The sequence below is a fragment of the Mirounga leonina genome, unplaced genomic scaffold, assembly GCF_011800145.1.
Source record: "Mirounga leonina isolate KUSES-001 unplaced genomic scaffold, KU_Mleo_1.0 Mir_53, whole genome shotgun sequence".
Taxonomy (NCBI): domain Eukaryota; kingdom Metazoa; phylum Chordata; class Mammalia; order Carnivora; family Phocidae; genus Mirounga; species Mirounga leonina.
Window position 1 is genome coordinate 6,622,126 of NW_023270807.1, and position 18,694 is coordinate 6,640,819.

General features: G+C 38.7%; 1 protein-coding gene across 2 annotated transcripts in view; it reads right to left on the reverse strand.

The window, feature by feature from the left end:
• Window positions 1-18,694, reverse strand: part of KIF6 (kinesin family member 6) — a 440,006-nt gene that overhangs the window by 326,982 nt on the left and 94,330 nt on the right. For both annotated transcript variants that reach the window (XM_034991249.1, XM_034991248.1), the window contains exon 6: window positions 2,205-2,334. In XM_034991249.1, coding sequence (XP_034847140.1) covers window positions 2,205-2,334 — 130 coding nt within the window. The remainder of the gene's footprint in view (window positions 1-2,204; window positions 2,335-18,694) is intronic.

The window sequence follows — 18,694 nt, forward strand, 5'->3', positions numbered from 1 at the left end:
CTTGTTATCAGAGACAAGGTAAAACATAGAACTCAGGAAGCATGGTTTAAAAAGGAAAGTGCCAAGAATATACAATGGGGAAAAGACAATCTCTTCAATAAATGGTGCTGGGAAAAGTGGACGGCTACATGCAAAAGAATGAAACTGGACCATACACAAAAATAAACACAAAATGAATTACAGACCTAAACGTGAGACCTGAAACCATAAAACTCCTAAAAGAAAACACAGGCAGTAATCTCTTGGACATTGCCCTTAGCAATATATTTATGGATATGTCTCCTCAGGAAAGAGAAACAAAAGCAAAAATAAACTATTGTGACTACACCAAAATAAAAAGCACAGCAAAAGAAACCATCCACAAAACAGAAAGGCAACCTAGTGAATGGGAGAAGATATTTGCAAATGATAAATCTGATAAGAGGTTAATATCCAAAATACATAAAGAACTGACACAGCTCAACACCCAAAAAAACAAATAACCCAATTAAAAAATGGGCAGAAGACATGAACAGACATTTCTCCAAAGAAGACATAGAGATGGCCAACAGACACATGAAAAGATGTTCATCAGTTACCATCAGGGAAATAAATCCAAATCAAAATTACAGTGAGACATCACCTCCCACCTGTCAGAATGGCTAGTATCAAAAAGACAAGAAATAACAAGTATTAGCAAGGATGTGAAGAAAAGGGAACCCTTGTGCACTGTTGGTGGGAATGCATACTGGTGCAGCCACTGTGGAAAACAATATGGAGGTTCCTTGAAAAATTAAAAATAGAACTACCACTACGATCCAGTAATTCTACTACTGAATATTTACCCAAAGAACACAAAAACACTAATTCAAAAATAATAGACATCCCTATGTTTATTGCAGCATTATTTATAATAGCCAAGATATGGAAGCAACTCAAATGTCCACCAGTAGATGAATGGATAAAGAAGATGTGGTATATAGAAGCAATGGAATATTATCAGCCATTAAAAAGAATGAGAGCCTGCCACTTGCAACAACATGGATAAACCTAGAAGGCATCATGCTAAGTGAAATACGTCAGACAGAGAAAGACAAATCCTATGTGATCTCGCCTATATGTGGAATCTAAAAAACAAAACGAACAAACAAAACCAAACAGACTCTTAAATACAAAGAACGAGCTGGTAGTTGCCAGAGGTGAGGTAGATGAGGATGGGTAAAATGGGTAAAGGGGATTAAGAGGTACAAACTTTCAGTTATAAAATAAATCAGTCACAGAGATGAAAAGTACAGCATAGGGAGTATAGTCAGTAATACTGTAGTAACATTGCATGGGGCCACGGTGACCACCTCATGGTGGCAAGCACTGAATAACGTATAGACTTGTCAAATCACTATGTTGTACGCCTGAAACTAATATAACATCGTATGTTAACTATACTTCAATTAAAAAAAAAAGGAAGTGCCAGTGTTAATGGTAAGCTGTTCATTTGGGGAACTGTTCCCACACCACCCCCACACCCATTCTTTTACTTCAGTGTTGCTGGGTGAGAGCTTTGTGATGCTCCATCTTCAATCAGTAACTGGTTAGGGTCAGGGCCTCTGACCACGCTTAGTCAGTCCTGACTCCGGTCTAGGGTTTCCAGGTGAAATACAGGCACCCAATGAGCTCCAATGTTAGATTAACAATAAGTAAGTTTTAGTATAAATACATTCCAAATATTGCACTGAGGCATTCTTACTACACCTCATGGCATAGACATGCAGATCTGCCAACAACAGCCGCACATACAGCACTTCTCATGTTCCATGTATTGTTCTAAATGCCATATAAATATTAATTTCCTAAATACATGAAAATATATGGATCTGTAAACATGCGCCAATATTTGGAGGATCTGAGGTTAGGAATAATGAACTGTGTATTTTTAAATTTCAAAAATTATGCGAAAATTCCTATGATTAAAACATTTAAGGAGTTTCCATTGGTTATCTGCAAACTAATTTGTAGAAAATTGAAAATATCAAAGGTACCAGTCTAGAGATCAGACCCTGCTTCTTAACTAAGCTGAATGACCCTGGGAAAGTCTCAATTCTCTGAATCTAGAATTTCTTACCTGTGACATGAAATCTGGATGAGATTGTCTTTGAGGTTGTTCTGTCCCTAAAATTCTATTAGATCTTATAATATGGAAAAGCAGCTTGCGGAGAAAAGTTTATTACCTCAGCAATCATTCTGTTGGTGTCTCCTAAGAAGAGCAGATTTAGAGCTTCTTCCTCTGTGGCTGCCTGATGGAGAGACAGGTTTTTCAGGTGAATGTTCTGATCAGGGTCCTCGAATATTGTCACTTTCCTAGGGAAATGGGAAGCAACAAAACAAGGGACTTTGAGAATGAAAAGAACTGAAGTCTTCTTAAGGTTTATTTTTAAAAAGCTGTAGAGTACTACATCTTGAACTTATAAAATCAAACAATACACAAGACGCTGTACAGTACTGGATACACATCAAAACACTGACGTTCCCTTGACAGTACTGTTAAATAGTCTGGGGGCTGAAAAGTATATCACAATCTCCTGATTCAAGGCCATCTGTCTTTGCAATCGTCGGATCACTAAATCAAACATATTCTTGCCGAATTAAAAATGCAAATAGATAACCTTCTACCTATATATCAGGGAAGTCGGCTACATTGTTTTTTCTCTAATTCAGCTTCTTACATAGGTAAGGCACTAATTCTTCTTCTTCTAATTTTTCCCTTTTGTTCAATTTCATATCACTTTCAATTTACATGACCTTTCAAACTGGTTAGCTCATCAATTTAAACATGCTAGAAATTGGGCGCCTGGGTGGCTCAGTTGGTTGGGCGACTGCCTTCGGCTCGGGTCATGATCCTGGAGTCCCGGGATTGGGTCCCGCATCGGGCTCCCTGCTTGGCGGGGAGTCTGCTTCTCCCTCTGACCCTCCTCCCTCTCATGCTCTCTGTCTCTCATTCTCTCTCTCTCAAATAAATAAATAAAATCTTTAAAAAAAAATAAATAAACATGCTAGAAATTGAAGTATCTGTCATCCTTCCAGGAGTTATTACCTTGTCTAGTTTTCTTATCAAGATGAGTTTTAAAATTATAATAAAGTTTTAGTTTGTCATTATTATTTTTATGTCCATCAAATGTGTTTCTTAATCCTTTTTTTTTTTTTACATCATATCTTTTCCCTCCATTACATCCTTATGGTCAAAGCTTTAGGTCTGGAATTACATTCATCTATTACAACTGCCTTCATGGGATGCCAACATCATTTCCTCCCCAAGTGAATCTTAACTCTGTTTCCAGAGTTGGCTTGTCATTACTCTCCTTGGAGTCTTTTTAGGACTTTCTGCAACTGAATACAATGTGAACTCCTTATACTCTGCTTCAAAGGCCCACCAATTCAACCAATAAAATTACTAAAGAGAGTTCCCTTCTGACTCTTGAGTGTGCCTCCTTGATTTTCTTAAGAATTGTTAAGGAAAGAAAATCTTATAATTCACTAGTATTGCCAAAAATTACCTCGGCATATCAGCACTTGCTTAAGGCATTTGGGATCGATGATAAGGGCATCATCTAGCATTATTTCTCCTTTAAACGTACAAATAGCCAGTGGACGTGTGTCACTTGTCTATTTATAAAAACACATTTAGAATACCTTAAAAATAGAGATTTTGCAAGTATCATTTTTTTTCATCCTTCCCTTTGGTAAAGAGGTTATCTGGGCTTTCATATGTAGTTTGTGGGTAAGATACTAATTGACGGAAGAAAATGTAGCTCTACCACAGCACATCTGTGACCAATATGTCACTAATAATGTAGTCCTTTGCCAAGTTTTGGACTCCTTTTTGTCTCCTTCAACAATACCAACTAAGATGGAAAAAGATCTCTTCCCTTAATGAAAACAAGTGTATTTTATTTATTTTTCAACAAGACTCATAAGTGAGCTTATTAAAAACGCTTAAGAGTTGAAAAATGCTTGGAAAACATGAAGGCATTTTTAACTGAAATGGATGAATTGTGTTCTATTTTTAGGAACCCTCTCTATTCCTTAAACTTTAGATCCACCCTGACTTTCTAAAGTGCTCGAGAAGGTTTAGCTAAATTCAATCACTAGGGACACAGAAGTCAGAATGCTTCCTAAATCCACAGATTCTGGGTGCAGGAAATTAAGTAATACTGGAAGGAAGATGAAAACAGGAAACAAGTGAGGAGATGGTACATTCAAAGTGAAAATAGAAGAGAGTTCTTTTTCAACACAGAGCTAACAATGAATTCTCCAACTCTGAGGCCAAGTCATCTGTGATACATGTTGAACCACCAAGCCAGAGACAGCATTATCTTGTGCAAGTTCAGAAAAGGGGGAGGCTGGGGGAGCAGGAAATGATTCAAAGAAGAGAATGCTCATGCTCTTTGGGCACCCAAAGGGTGCCAGGCACCAGCATTGTTTCCTTTAATCCAGTTGTTCTCACCTTGGCTGCACACCGGAACCATCTGTGGAACTAAAAGCAAACAATAAAAGGCTGATGCTGGGTCCCGTCCTAAGAGATTTTAATTTGATGGTTCTGGGGACCTGGTCTGGGTATCAGAATTCACAAAAACTCCAAGTGAGTCTAGCGTACAGTCAAGATTGAAAGCCACTGAATTCATCTTTAATAACCCTACAAGGTAGATACATGGGGTGGAGATTTCTGGTTTCTTTATCTTTACTTTCCACCCAGTTCCACCCCATGCCCAAAGGGGAAAATTGCTCATCTTATGGGTTGCAGGAAGTTACTCTTGAACTACACCTACTAATAGGCAAGGTCACTGTGGATTTTAAAAAGGCTAGTCTTTTCTCGGGAAGTTTCTTGTCTACTCCCTGACTTCCCATACAGCTGATGGGTCAACTAAGTCACCCATCAGCCACAGCAGTAACTAATGCTCAACTGGGGATTATGATCTACCTAAACATCCATATGGTTTTTAACATTACCAAATCAAAGAAACCTAAGTGCTGGTAGGGACTCAACATACATACATCTCTCACCATTACTTCACTGAAATAAGAAATGCAGAAAACAAGCAGGTTTGGAATTCTGAAAGTGTTCATTTGTTAGACAGCCTAAATGGGTCACTGATATGGGATTATATTTACATAGAATAGTTAGAAGCATAAGGTAGAAAGTGTGAAATGTCATCAGAGGCATTTGGCTAAGCTACTTCTTTCTTCTAAATCACTGAGAACCTTTGATCTCCAGTGTGGCTACTTCAGAACTACTACACTTCTATATTTACTTCCAGGTCCTTGCCCAGCTTTGTCACTTTGATCAAAATACAATTTGAACATGCCCCCAGTTTTTCTGTCTAGAACTCTCAGCTGTCTTTTGTGACCCATTCCTATGCATCTCTCTGATGCTTTTCTGATATTATGTTTCCCTCACAATTGTCTGATTTCTTGCCCATGGAGGTTTTGAAAAGTAAATAAAACAGCAGGTTGGCGTCCAATTTAGTTTGGCTTCTTTCATGGTTCTCTACTTAGGGCTCATCTGTGGCCACCCTGTAAAAGGCTCTACCTCTGGCATCCTTCTGGAATCTTCTGTGGTGCAACTTTCTCTCTCTAGTCAGGATCTCCCTTACCAGTTCTTCTCAAATTCTTCCCTGGTTTCTGCCCAATCCCTTGGGCATGAGGCTTTGTACTTCCTTCATAGCCCTGCCTGCCTTCACTGAAAATCCCTTTTGCACTAAGCCTGACAGCCAATATGTCAGCCCCACTCACTCTCATGCCTTTCCTCACAGAAGCCCAGCCTGAGCCATGCCCTGAGTACTAACTCTTGCCTAGGTGGGCTAATCTGAGAGTGAGAATGTTTTAAACTTTGCTGCTGGTGGAATGCGTTTTCAAAGGTGGGGGAAATAAGAACCATTAGCAAAAGTTTCTCATCAAGTTGCTTCATTCCTTGGCCTTTTCTTTTTTTCTCTCTCTCTCACAAATCAATAGTTATTTCCTGAATCCTTAGTCTGCCACTCAATTCTGACTATAATTTTCATGGGCTTGAAAGAGGGCTTTATTAGAGTTTCTTAAATAAACATCCTAATTCCAAGATGGAAACCCCCCAAACTATTTATTTGATTCTTTTTGAAAGGGCTTGTGAATAGTTTTCCCTACAAAATGTTTCTAAAATGTTTAGATTTCAAGCAAAAAGTCACTGATAGCCTTAACTTGGACACCTAAGTGGAAAAGTTCTGCTAAGCATACTCGGCCTGCTTAATGATGGGGAAGAAGCGGGCTTTGTGTTTTCTCTGTAAACAGAGAATCTTTTCCATTTGGCTAAGTAGTTGGAATTTGTAGACTCTTTCTAACTGGCTGGAAGACAGAGAAAGAGCAATAGCCAAGCTCTTGTTCTCAATAAGGGAAGCCATCAATGAAAGAACCCTCCCCTCCCCACACCCTACCTCCACAACATTCCAATACCACCAACTTGCTGAACAGGAACTTTCCAGGAGTTACTGCAATGAATCTGGCTTCTCATTTACATGTTGTAAACACGTGTTGCCATGGTGCTGGGGTTTTTTTCCCCTACTTGCAAATGCCCCCTGTGATTATGCAGGCACCCTGCACAATGGCACCATGTCCAAGGGGGTGCAATTCGCATCATAAGTTTGTATATTTATTATGAAAAAATGTCTGTCAGAGGGCAGTAAAGCATCTTCTAACAAAACTAGCATATCACAACAGTTTTCCAACAGATGGCAGGGGCGCCTTTTAATAATTCACAAGAAGGTGCTATCCAGAATAGAAGTAACCCTGTCTAGTTAGTTACCTTGACTCAGAAATATCAATAGCAGGCCGGCCTCATGAAAATGGAAGGGGATCCAGTCAGGTTCTTCTAAATAAATGGATATGTTTCACATGTTGTAAACACAGTCACACTATTCATTTTAATGAAGAAAATACTCTTTCATTCAGTGGTTTCAACCTCCTTTTTTTTTCCCTACCCCAACACACATTCTCAGAAGCTCTTCATGGTAAAGATTTGAGAAAAGGGAAGCGGCAAATTTTTAGGAGACATGTAAGGGGAACCATCCTTCCTGCATTTAAATAGTCTTAAAGTTAGATTTTCTTCAGATTAACTAAAAATCTAAGAGATGTCCTCTGTTATATAAAAAATTAGAACATCCCTTGAGGAGGTTTTACAAATCTGTAATCCATTTTTATATTGGTCTTAATCTAGACAGAATGGACTAAAAGTAATGGATATTTTTTCTATTTATTGAAAATTTTTTCTAGTAGATTGAAAAGCATATCTTTTCTTTATAGTTTTATCTAATATTGTATCTTTTTACTGATAATGAAGAATCTAATCAATCACATGACATTTTAAAAACTAAGTTATTTAATTTCACCTACTAAAAATACCAGTTTCTCTAGTAAATATTTAAGGAATCAATTATATCAATTCTCAATAATCTCTTTCAGAGGAAAGAAGCAGAAGAACTAATTCATTTTATGAGGTCAGCATTACTTAATGCCAAAAATATACAAAGACATTGCAAGAAAACTAAAGACTAATATCTCCCATGAACAAGATGCAAAAATCCTCAACAAAATATTAGCAAGTCAAATCCAACAAAGTAAGAAAAGAATTTATGCCACACCAAGTGCGATTTATCCCATGTATACATGGTTGGTTCAATATTCAAAACTTAATTAATGTAATGCATCATACCAGGGCTAAAAAAGAAAAACCACATGACCATATCAATAGGTGCAGAAAAAGTAACAATATCCACCACCCATTCATGATAAAAACTCTCAGTAAACAAGGAATTATATTCCACTGTCTGGATGTACCAAAATTAATTTATTCCTTTACCTACTGAAGGACATCTTGGTTGCTTCCAAGTTTTGACAATTATGAATAAAGCTGCTATAAACATCCATGTTTATGAGAAGAGTGTTGTTTCTTCAACACATTAATTATACCTAGTATGATTCTGTCTTTGACTATCATGGGTAATTCTCATTTTGGTCTTCCATTTCCATAGCAGTGGCCAACTGCTTCCAGTTCTCTGTCTTGAGTTCTTGCTAATTTCCAGTTATATTCAGCCATAAATATCATGTTCCTTCTGGTGTTCCAGACTCACAAATAATCCATGATTTAATGAAATGCCTTATTTGACTTAATTCCATATAGTGATTATAGAGCCATACACTAAAAAATTTATCTTCTTCAGAGCTACCAACTTATTTTTCTAAAGAAAATATTTTTCCTCTCATTTTTCACTAATACTTGCTTTCTCATTCAGACTTCATGGTTGCACCATCAAAATTATGTGGTCAAGTTTTCCACATTAGGGGGAATTATAGCAGTAAACAGATCTAGAGGCCATGGATTTCTAATTTTGGAAAACCATAGCATTTCCTATCAGGGAAATAGCTTTATACACCTCTAAGATTATGCTATTGCATTTGACAAGTTCTGCACCTATTTACTTTTATTTATTTTCATTTTAACATAAGGTTTATTTTTTTCCAACTATAAAAGTCATACATGCTTCTTGTGAAAAAGTTTGAAAATTTAAAAAAGTAGAAAGAATTAAAAAAAATAAAAACAGAACCCCACCACAAGAACAATGATAATGCATTGATATACTTCCTTAAAACAATTTTCTTATGCTAAATATTTAGCAGATTTGTGGTAAAAATTTAAGTGCAGGCATGTTATTATATCCTTTAGTATTAATAATACATTTTCTTCTATTTTTTAGGATGCAGGTGCAGGGAAGAAAATAAAGTATCCACATGGATTTTTTTTCCCCCAGATAACTAATTGTGACTCACAGTGCAGGCTGCCTTTATGGAATCTGTCCCCCCTTCTGTGTAACTGTTAAGTTCTGATTTTTGTTCAGGGAATTATTTAAAAATACTAGAGTTTCCCAGACTCCCTTGCGACTACAACTGGCCATGTAACATAATTCTGGTCAGTGACAAGTACATGAAAGTCAAAGGATAGAGCTTCTGGGGAAGACTGTTAAAGGACAGGCTCAGCTAGCACATGCCTGCCTCATTTTTTCTTCCAGGAATGTGGATATGCTGCTGAAGGTAGGGTAGTCATTCTGCATGAGGACTAAAGCCATCTGCTAAGACTGGTTCCAGCAGAATGATAAAAGGAAGCCCCAGTGGCATCCTGAAGCTTCTATAGCAGCCCTGGCTCCCATCTCTAGAATCCTAACTGTTGTGTGCAGGTTTGGGGCAGGGCGAGGGCAGAAGTCAGGTGTAGGGGTGGACAGACTATTTAGTCAAGGCACTATAAATTGGGCTGCTATTATAAGCAGTTGTTAGTTAATTCACTAACAAAAATGTTCAATCCAGTGACTGAATAACTCTTCCCTTTATCCACATTAAATAGTAATATGCTATAGGATCTAATTCTGGTTTATCTGTTCTCTCTTTCTCATCTGTCCAATTCTGAAGTGGTACAACACAATTTCATTATTAGAGTTTTACCTAACTTGAATATATGGCATCACTGGGTCCTCTCTCATTTCTCTCTGTTTCAGATATTTCTTTGCTCATCTTGGTTGTTTTTCCTTTCAGATAAACTCTGGACTCCTACCTGTTTTTTAAAGTCTTTAAGATATTGCTTGGAATTTCACTGAACCCCTACATAATGGGAAGAGCTGACCTCTTCAAGGTATTCACATTTCTCATTCAGAACCAGATTAACAGCTCTCCATTTACCTTCAAAGTCTTCTTTTATTTTTCACCAAAAAATGCACTACCTGTATTGTCTTCACAAAGACCTGAACGTTTTACCTTCTTTTGCTATTGTAAAAGGGATCTATTTTTACCATTATTTCTTCTAACTGGGTTATTCCCAGGGTTTCCTTCTTGGATTGAGTCACATATGTACTAAAAGATAAGAGGTGGCCAGCCAGCCTGAGTAGCATTGGTCTGATGTGTGGCTCACAATAACTTTCACTTGGTATCTTATAGTCTTCAACTATCCTAGAACTCAGTCTGAAAACACAAGGTCAATTATAGTCAGCTAAACAATACATAGGCTAACCTGCATGGAAGTTTCAGAGCAGGGAGATTAATGAGTTACCTGTGACACTTATCACTTGGTCCAGATGAGCCCTCTAGCTGTCTGAGAGATCCTCTTCCCCTCACTCTAGATTTCATTGGAAAGGCTTTTCCCCATGCATCCTCTCTCCAGGCTGGCTCAGCACTGCCCCCACCTTGGCAGCACTGCCAGCTCTTAGCTCAGTCAGAACTTTGGTCTTGGCATATGCCAGTGAAATTAGGAGATCACTGAGAGAGTAGGCTATGACAGGAGATTATTGGTTGACATGGCTCCATTCATGAGACTATTGCAGCTCTAAATCATTTTTATGTCTTTTTTGCATGTACACACATTATTAGCTGGACAGTTGAGAGCAGTTGTGTTTTGCAGAAGTTTCTTGTGGTGTTTCATGTGGATGCTGCATATTCCAACTAAATGGTACATTCATTGAGGATAAACATACAGTATGACTTCTTTGTAATGCCCCAAAAGAGCTGAGATTCCTGCAATATAGTAAGTGCTTGGTATATATGATGATGACACTCTCAAACAGTTGCAATCATTTTTTCTGTATTGTTGAGCTGTAATAGTCAGATGGGCTTCCAAACCCTGTGTATTCTTCTAAATGACAGAATAAAGTGACCAAGGAAGCCTAAACCAGTCAATACTTTTTTAGGTAATCTTACGGTTTTGCTTTTATACTCAAAATTTAAAACAGGTTGAAAAATTACATTGTATCAAACCAAACCAAATGATTCATAGAGCAATTATGAAGACTAAGTGGACAGAAAGTCAAAGAAAAACAAATCCATACTAACACGTAATTTTAAAAGTGCATTTCAACTCTTAATCTTAGAAAAAGAAACTGTATGCATTTGTTTATATGTAACATATGAGAAAAATGGAATAGATTTAGGTGACAGGGTTTTCCCTGTCCTTAATTAATCTCAAGTGACTAACAACCCTAAATATCACAGATATATTTTTACATGCCAGATGTATGGGTGAAAATGCTGTATCTGTTTCTTCCCATCCTTCTACACATCACATATGAGGCAACAGTTGGTGAAACCTAACACCTCTGTTATGGACTGAACGGTTGTGCCCCCACAAAAACTTGTATATTGAAGCCCTAATCTCTAATGTGATGGTATTTAGAGGTGGGACCTTTGGTAGGTAATGAGGTTTTAGATAAGGTCACAGGGTGGGATCAACGCCCTTATAAAAAGAGGAAGAGAGACCAGAGTGCTCTCTCTCTCCACCATGTAAGGTCACAGCAAGAAGGCCAGAAGAGAGCTCTCACCAGGAGCCAAACCTGCCAGTTCCTTGATATTGGACTTCCCAGTCTCCAGAACTATAAGAAATAAGTGTCTGTTGTTTAAGCCACCCAGTTTATGGTATGTTGTTCTGGTAGCCGAGCTGACAAAAACAGCCTCCTATATAAGACATTTCAGATGCTGAGAATGATCTCTTCCAATTGGCCATTCAGAGTACGGGTTATTACACTAGTGGGACAGGCTTTGGGTAGAAGTGTCATTCTGGGGCTGGAAAGGTTCTCTATTCCCTCTGTTAGGTAATTGACAATGTTCTATTTCTTTAAGAACGCAGACCCTGGCCAATCCATGAAGTTCATAGAGTGTAACTGACCATCACTAGTCACTGGTCACTTGCTCAGACCATCCTGTAAGACAGCAGCCCCACTTCTCAAGAGGTTGCCTTCCAGCTATATCAGTAGTTGACTCGGTTGAAGATTGGAGTTAGTTTTAACTTTGAGATCTATGCTTATAGGCCCAGGAATCTCCAAAAATGCTCAATGCGACCAGAAAAATAACACAAATAAAAAATATAATGCAATAGGTAGGAATAAGAACTGAAGGACCTGGGGCGCCTGGGTGGCTCAGATGGTTAAGCGTCTGTCTTTGGCTCAGGTCATGATCCCAGGGTCCTGGGATCAAGCCCCATGTCCGGCTTCTGGCTCAGCGGAGAGCCTGCTTCTCCTTCTCCCTCCGCCTCTCCCCTGCTCATGCTCTCTCTCTCTCTCTCTCTCTATCTCTGTGTCTTGAATGACTAAAAAAAAAAAAAAAAGAACTGAAGGACCCATGCTTCAGCTAAAGGCACTAAATTAAAAAATTTTAAACATAAAATGTGTAGGCCAAATAAAGTAGATTTGGCCTACACATCCAAGAGGAGAACTGAGCATAAGTGGAAATATTGACTTGGAAAAGGACAGAGTTTCCTGAGGCTAGAGAAAAGTAGGTGAGTGGGTAGCAGGTGGGAGGCAGCAAGTTGGGGGAATTCATATTTGGCAGCTTCTGTCTAAGGTAAGGATACAAGTGGCTTGGAAGAAAAATGGAGTAGGCAGTACATGACAACAGAGACAGACATTTGATATAATTATTGTGAGTAATGGGAGAAAAAGCACTGGGTACATGAAGATATTGCTTAGCAGACTGAGGGCCTAGCTGAGCTTGGAGACCATAATGTGGCAGAGTTTTTCCTCCAGCCTTCTCTGAACCCCCAGGTGGAAATTAGTATCCTCCCATGTACTGTGAAAGAACCCAGGGCATCTTATCACTTAGTATGTATGAAATGATCTGAAATGTCTGATCTGATCATGTCTGAAATGATCAATTTATGAGTCTGTTCTACTAGACTAAGTTCCCTTTGAGGTAAAGAACAGGTACTCTCCAAGTCTTGCAGAGTGTTAGACAAACGACAGAGCTGAACAGGACTCAAAGCTTTGGCTCACACAAGAGGCTCCAGAGGCCTGAAGAAGCCCAGAAACCACAGTCTGCTCAGAACTCAGATGGAATGCCAGGATACAACACGGATGTCCAGGGCAAGAGCATCAGCACCCCCTGCTTTGATGCTTGATGGATGGAGCTTGATATCATGATTCATTCTTGGCAGACATGGAATCTCAGGGAAATATCACATTATCTATGTGAACCACAATTTAGTCATCCATAAAACATAGATTAGGATACCTACTTCCTCAAATGAGATACTGCATTTAAAGTCCCAATGACAGGGACCAGCACACAATAGGTGCCCATCTCCTCCTTTGGAGAGATTTTTCTGGTATCTCTAAAAAGAACCTTTCCTAGGTGGATGAGGGAAGGGATTAATACAGACCACCTTCATTAGAATCACCTGGGATGTTTATCCAAACATTTGAATTTTCTGGAGGTGGGGGGGCCAGGAATCTGCATTTTTAACAACAATCCAGGTGATTCTCATACATAGTTATAGTCTCATTCATAGTTAAATGTCAAGCAACTGGATTATGTATTCCAGTTCTGTCCCTCCTTTTTACTGCCGTTGCCACCTAAATGGTCCTCATCACTTCCCACAATGCTCTGGAGTCTGACTCCCATCCATCTCATTCCAGCCCTACATGCTACTGACTGATTTTTCTTCTTAAAAGGTGGTTCCAATCTGCTATGCCCTTGAATAAAAAATCTCTGAGAGCTACACTTCCTGCCAAGTCCTTCCATTCCTGCCTTTCCAGTCTCAATGTTCTTACCTACTCCCTTACTGGGGTCCAGTCAAATAGGTCTATTACCTATGACAGAATAAGCTCTATGCTTTTCCCCACCTTTGCGTCCACATGAATGCCACATTCCACTGCCCCAAGTCCTACCCTTTCCCTTCCCTCAAGGACTATATCATGTACCACATTCTCTGTGAATCTCTGATCACTTGACCTAATGTGATTTCTTTCTCCTTTAAGCCCTAGTCATTCTTTGTGCCTCTCTTATGATGGTTTTCATATTCCACCTTATGCTATTTTGTACTAGGTTTACCTACTTGACTGTGAGTACCAGGAAAGGAAAGACTATGTTAGTAAACTCGGTGCCTAGCACAAAGTGTGGAATCAAGCTGGATTTCAATAAATGTTTGTTGAATAAATGAATGATTATACATGACTAGACTGTAAGCCATGAGGACAGACACTGTGCTTTAATCTTTTCTGTAACTCCTGCAACACTTAACAGTGTTTCATATCTGGTAGGTATTAGAAATGTGATGAATTAAACTTAACATCCATCAAATTTTATCTTTCCCTTTGATGACAAATTATTTTACAACACAGCCAAGATTTCAATACTGGATGCTGGAGTTTACTGACTTTTTTCTAACAGTAATAACCATGGCTGTCTTTGAAACCTTAAGTCTATTATGTATCCCTATTTAGGAATACTAAAATTACACTAAAGTAAGGTGACTATTTTCCTTATGGTTAAGACCAGTAGTTATACTATTTTACTTCATAAGACATACTTAGATTCTAACTATATTCCCTTTATAGCATATGACATAAGGACTTTCAAAAATAGATGTTTTATTTTTATTTAAATTACTAAATACAGAACACATTAAATACACATGTCTCTATACAAATATATAGACACTTTTTTAAATTAAGCTTTGTATTTTGTGATCATTGTAGATTTGCATGCAGCTGTAAGAAATAATGTACCCATTACCCAATTTTTCCCAATGTTAACATCTTGTAAAATTATATTAAAATATCACAACCAGGACATTGGCATTGATACAATCCACTGATCTTATTCAGATGTCCCAGTTTCACCAGTACTCGTGTGTGTGTGTGTGTGTGTGTGTGTTTAGTTCTATGGAATTTAATCACATGAGTAGTTTTGTGTATTCACAGCCACAGTTTAGATACAGAATAGTCTGTTACCAAAAGGATCTCTCACTGGCCTTGCATAACCATTCCCACTTCCCTCCCTAACTCCAGTCAACCACTCAGCTGTTACCTACTTCTATAATTTTGCCATTTAAAAATTATTCCATAAATAAAATCACACAGTGTATGACCTTTTGGGATTGGCTTTTTCACTCAGCATAATTCCCTGGAGAGTGAGTCACCCAAGCTGTTAAATGGATCAATAGTTCATTCCTTTTTGCTGTTGCTATTTTATTAACTAAAGGTCCATAGCTTCTGTTAGGGTTCACTCTTGGTGGCATATATTCTGTGAGTTTGGACGAGTGCATAATATCATGCATCCACCATCATACTATCATATACACTAGCCTGTCTGCCCAAAAAGCCCCCCGTGCTTCACCTATTCATCCCTCTACCTCTCCTCTCCCCAGCTACTAGTGATCTTTTTACTGTACCTATACTTCTGCCTTTTTCACGTCTTATAGTTGGAATAATATAGTATGTAGACTTTTCATGTCTTTTTGTGGCTTAGTAGCTCATTGCTTTTTATTGCCAGATAATATTCCACTGCATGGATGTCCCACAGTTTGCTTTTCTATTTGCCTATGGTGGGGCATCTTGGATGCTTCCAGTCCTTGGCAATTATGAATAAGGCTGCTATATCCACTTGTGGGCAGCTTTTTGTACTGATACAAGTTTTCAATTCATTTGGTTAAATACCCAGGAGCCTGACTGCTGAATCATATCCTAAGAACTATGTTTTATTTTTTAAGAAACTGGAAATTGACTTTCAAAGTGGCTGTGCTATACCGCATGAATGAGAGTTCCAGTTGCTCTACATTCTTGCCAGCATTTGGTATTGCTAGTTTTTTAGGTTTTTGCCATTCTAGTAGGTGCCTAGTAGCTTTAATTAGTGATTCCCTAATGACAGATGATGTTGAGCATCTCCTCACATGCTTATCTACCATCCATACATCTTCTTTGGTGAGGTGTCTGTTCAGGTCTTTTTCTCATTTCTTCATTGGATTGTTAGTTTTCTTATTGTTGAGTTTGAAGAGTTCTTTGTATATTTTAGATACAAATCTTTTATCAGACATGTGTCTGGTAAATACTTTCTCTGTCTCTGGCGTATCTTTTTATTCTCTTGACAGTGTCTTTCAGAGAGCAGAAGTTTTTAATTTTAATGAAGCTTAACTCATCTATTTTTTTCTTTCACGGATCATGCTTTTGGTGTTGTATCTAAAAACTCCTTGCCAAACAGCTACAGCAACATTTGCAAAAAGCAATTAACTTTAGTCCGGTACCCTGACATCATACATACAAATTCTGCAGGCAGTCTATAGGCAAATGCTTCAGTAACAGCTGAGAGTTGGAGCTCATTAGGATGTAAAAGAACAAGAAGCAGAAAAGGCAGAGTGCTCATAAGAAGAGCATCCAGCTGGTGATTTGGGGGAAGTGGTGTTGCTGCTCAGTGGTGAGAAACCTGCTACTGATAGCTATTATTATGCAACATTAAAATGACCTTGGATTTGATTACACATGGCTATGCCAAGTACACGAATGTGGAAGCGATCAAATGTGTATATTGTCATTGTCCCTCAAATGGATGACTGCAAGAGAGAACCAAAGTCAACAGACATTTTACCTCCTATTTTTTTGGATCGTGTTCAGAGTGTTTGGGACATTCCAGCTCGCAACAATGAAACCAGTCAACCAAACGGATAGGATTGCAGAGTTAGAGCTTGTCCCAGTTTAAGAGTGTGTGAAACCAGATTAACAGTACATACTCTTTTTTTTTTTTTTTTTTTTTTTTTAGATTTTGTTTATTTGACAGAGAGAGACACAGCAAGAGAGGGAACACAAGCAGAGGGAGTGGGAGGGGGAGAAGCAGGCTTCCCGCGGACTGGGGAGCCCAATATGCAGCTCGATCCCAGGACCCTGGGATCACGACCTGAGCTGAAGGCAGACACTTAACGACTGAGCCACCCAGGCGCCCCTAACAGTACATACTCTTAATCCAACCCAGGTACAGCAAAAGTCACATTCCATTATGAAGAATTACTTGATAATCTTAGTAAAAGGCAAACCTAAAATCCCCAGAAAGCCAGCAGACTCAATACCAGCCAAATCTCATAATCCCCACACCAAAAGACTGCAATTCTTGAGTTGTTTTGGAATTTTATAGTACTGAATATATTTGGAGCAAATAGGCTATACTCCTGGGATATGGGAATCTTCTTTCATAATGAGAATCTTCTCATTTTCATTTTAATGAGGTTTGTTGTCATGTAATTATATCCCAAAATATAAGATAAGAACATCTTTTTGTCCACTTTTGTATAGCTGTGGGGGAGGGTGGTAGTTCTCTGAAAATATCTGTTTTGTAACTGAGGTCACTTCTGACTTGAGTCGGTGAACTGGTTCTCCAACAGGAGGACAAAGCTACCAAAGAAGGAGCCGTAGTTTAAGACAGAAAGCTAGTGACATCTACAGAGACAATCTGATCCACTTTGAGAGCCATTAGTAAATGTCAGGCATGCCAGGAAACATAGAGACATACAGTGAATTAAAGCATTGTCCTTGCTCTCAAGAGGCTGAAGGCCCTTTTCTAGGAGAAAAATATAAAATATCTACATCACTTCTTATTTTTTGTGAGGGGGAAAAGAGTCATCAAATAAATCCTACCCTGTGAGGTCAACAATCTTTGAACTCTAGACATTGGAAGTTGGAAGGTTGTTAAATATTATATAACCCAATGGCCACATTTTACAGACAATGAGAAACCCAGAGGGGTGCCTGGGTGGCTCAGTCGTTAAGCATCTGCCTTTGGCTCAGGTCGTGATCCCAGGGTCCTGGGATCGAGTTCCGCATCAGGCTCCCTGCTCCGCGGGAAGCCTGCTTCTCCCTCTCCCACTCCTCCTGCTTGTGTTCCCTCTCTTGCTGTCTCTCTCTGTCAAATAAATAAATAAATTAATTAATTAAAAAAAAAAGAAACCTAGAAAAGTGAAAAAAAAATGTCTAAGATTGCAGGGTTGGGACTAGAACCCAAATTTCCTGACTTGTAATCAAGTGTTCTTGACTCTATAGTACACTGCCTCTCTTAGAATTCAGTGACTTTGCTCACTCCTGCTTCTCATAGTCAGGCTGCGTCTTGTTATGACAATTAGACCCTGATTCATAGGGCTCATGCTGTTTTCCCTTTCATGCTCTTCTTCAAAAAGTCTACTTCACAGTTTCAATTTGACAGATAATTTTTTAAAATATTAAGAACTTACTTTGGCCTACACGGTAGAGAGACTACCAACTCAAGTAAGGCATGCTTCCTACCTGTGAGGAATTTTTTATAAACATCAGGTAGGGTACTCTCAGACACCAAAGTTATGTATGTATGTGAAACTTATTACCACCACCCAATCAAGTTTTCTAACAGAGATCATCTTTTTAGTCAATGCTTCCTTAATTCTCTGGGCCCCACAGTAAAATCTTGAAGCTATTTTTGCTACTCTGGCATGAAAGTGGGAGTATGTGGTTTTCAATCCCTGCTGTACCTTTAACAGATCAGTTCTGAAACCTGGGCAAGTCATACCTCTCTGGGTTTACTCTCCTCAATTAGTAAAATACAGAGAATGAACTTGCTATAATTCATCTTCTTTTCAAATCCAAGCAAATCCAAGGTGAGAGGAATAATCAACATATTTTATTTCTAGCTAGCTATCATCTATTTATTTATTTTTTAAAGATTTTATTTATTTGTCAGAGAGAGAGAGGGGGATAGAGAGCACAAACAGAGGGAGCTGCAGGCAGAGGGAGAAGCAAGCTCCCTGCTGAGCAAAGAGCCGAACACAGGGCTCGATCCCAGGACCCTGGTACCATGACCTGAGCCAAAGGCAGACGCTTAATTGACTGAGCCACCCAGGCGTCCTGTCATCTATTTTTTTTTATGCATATCT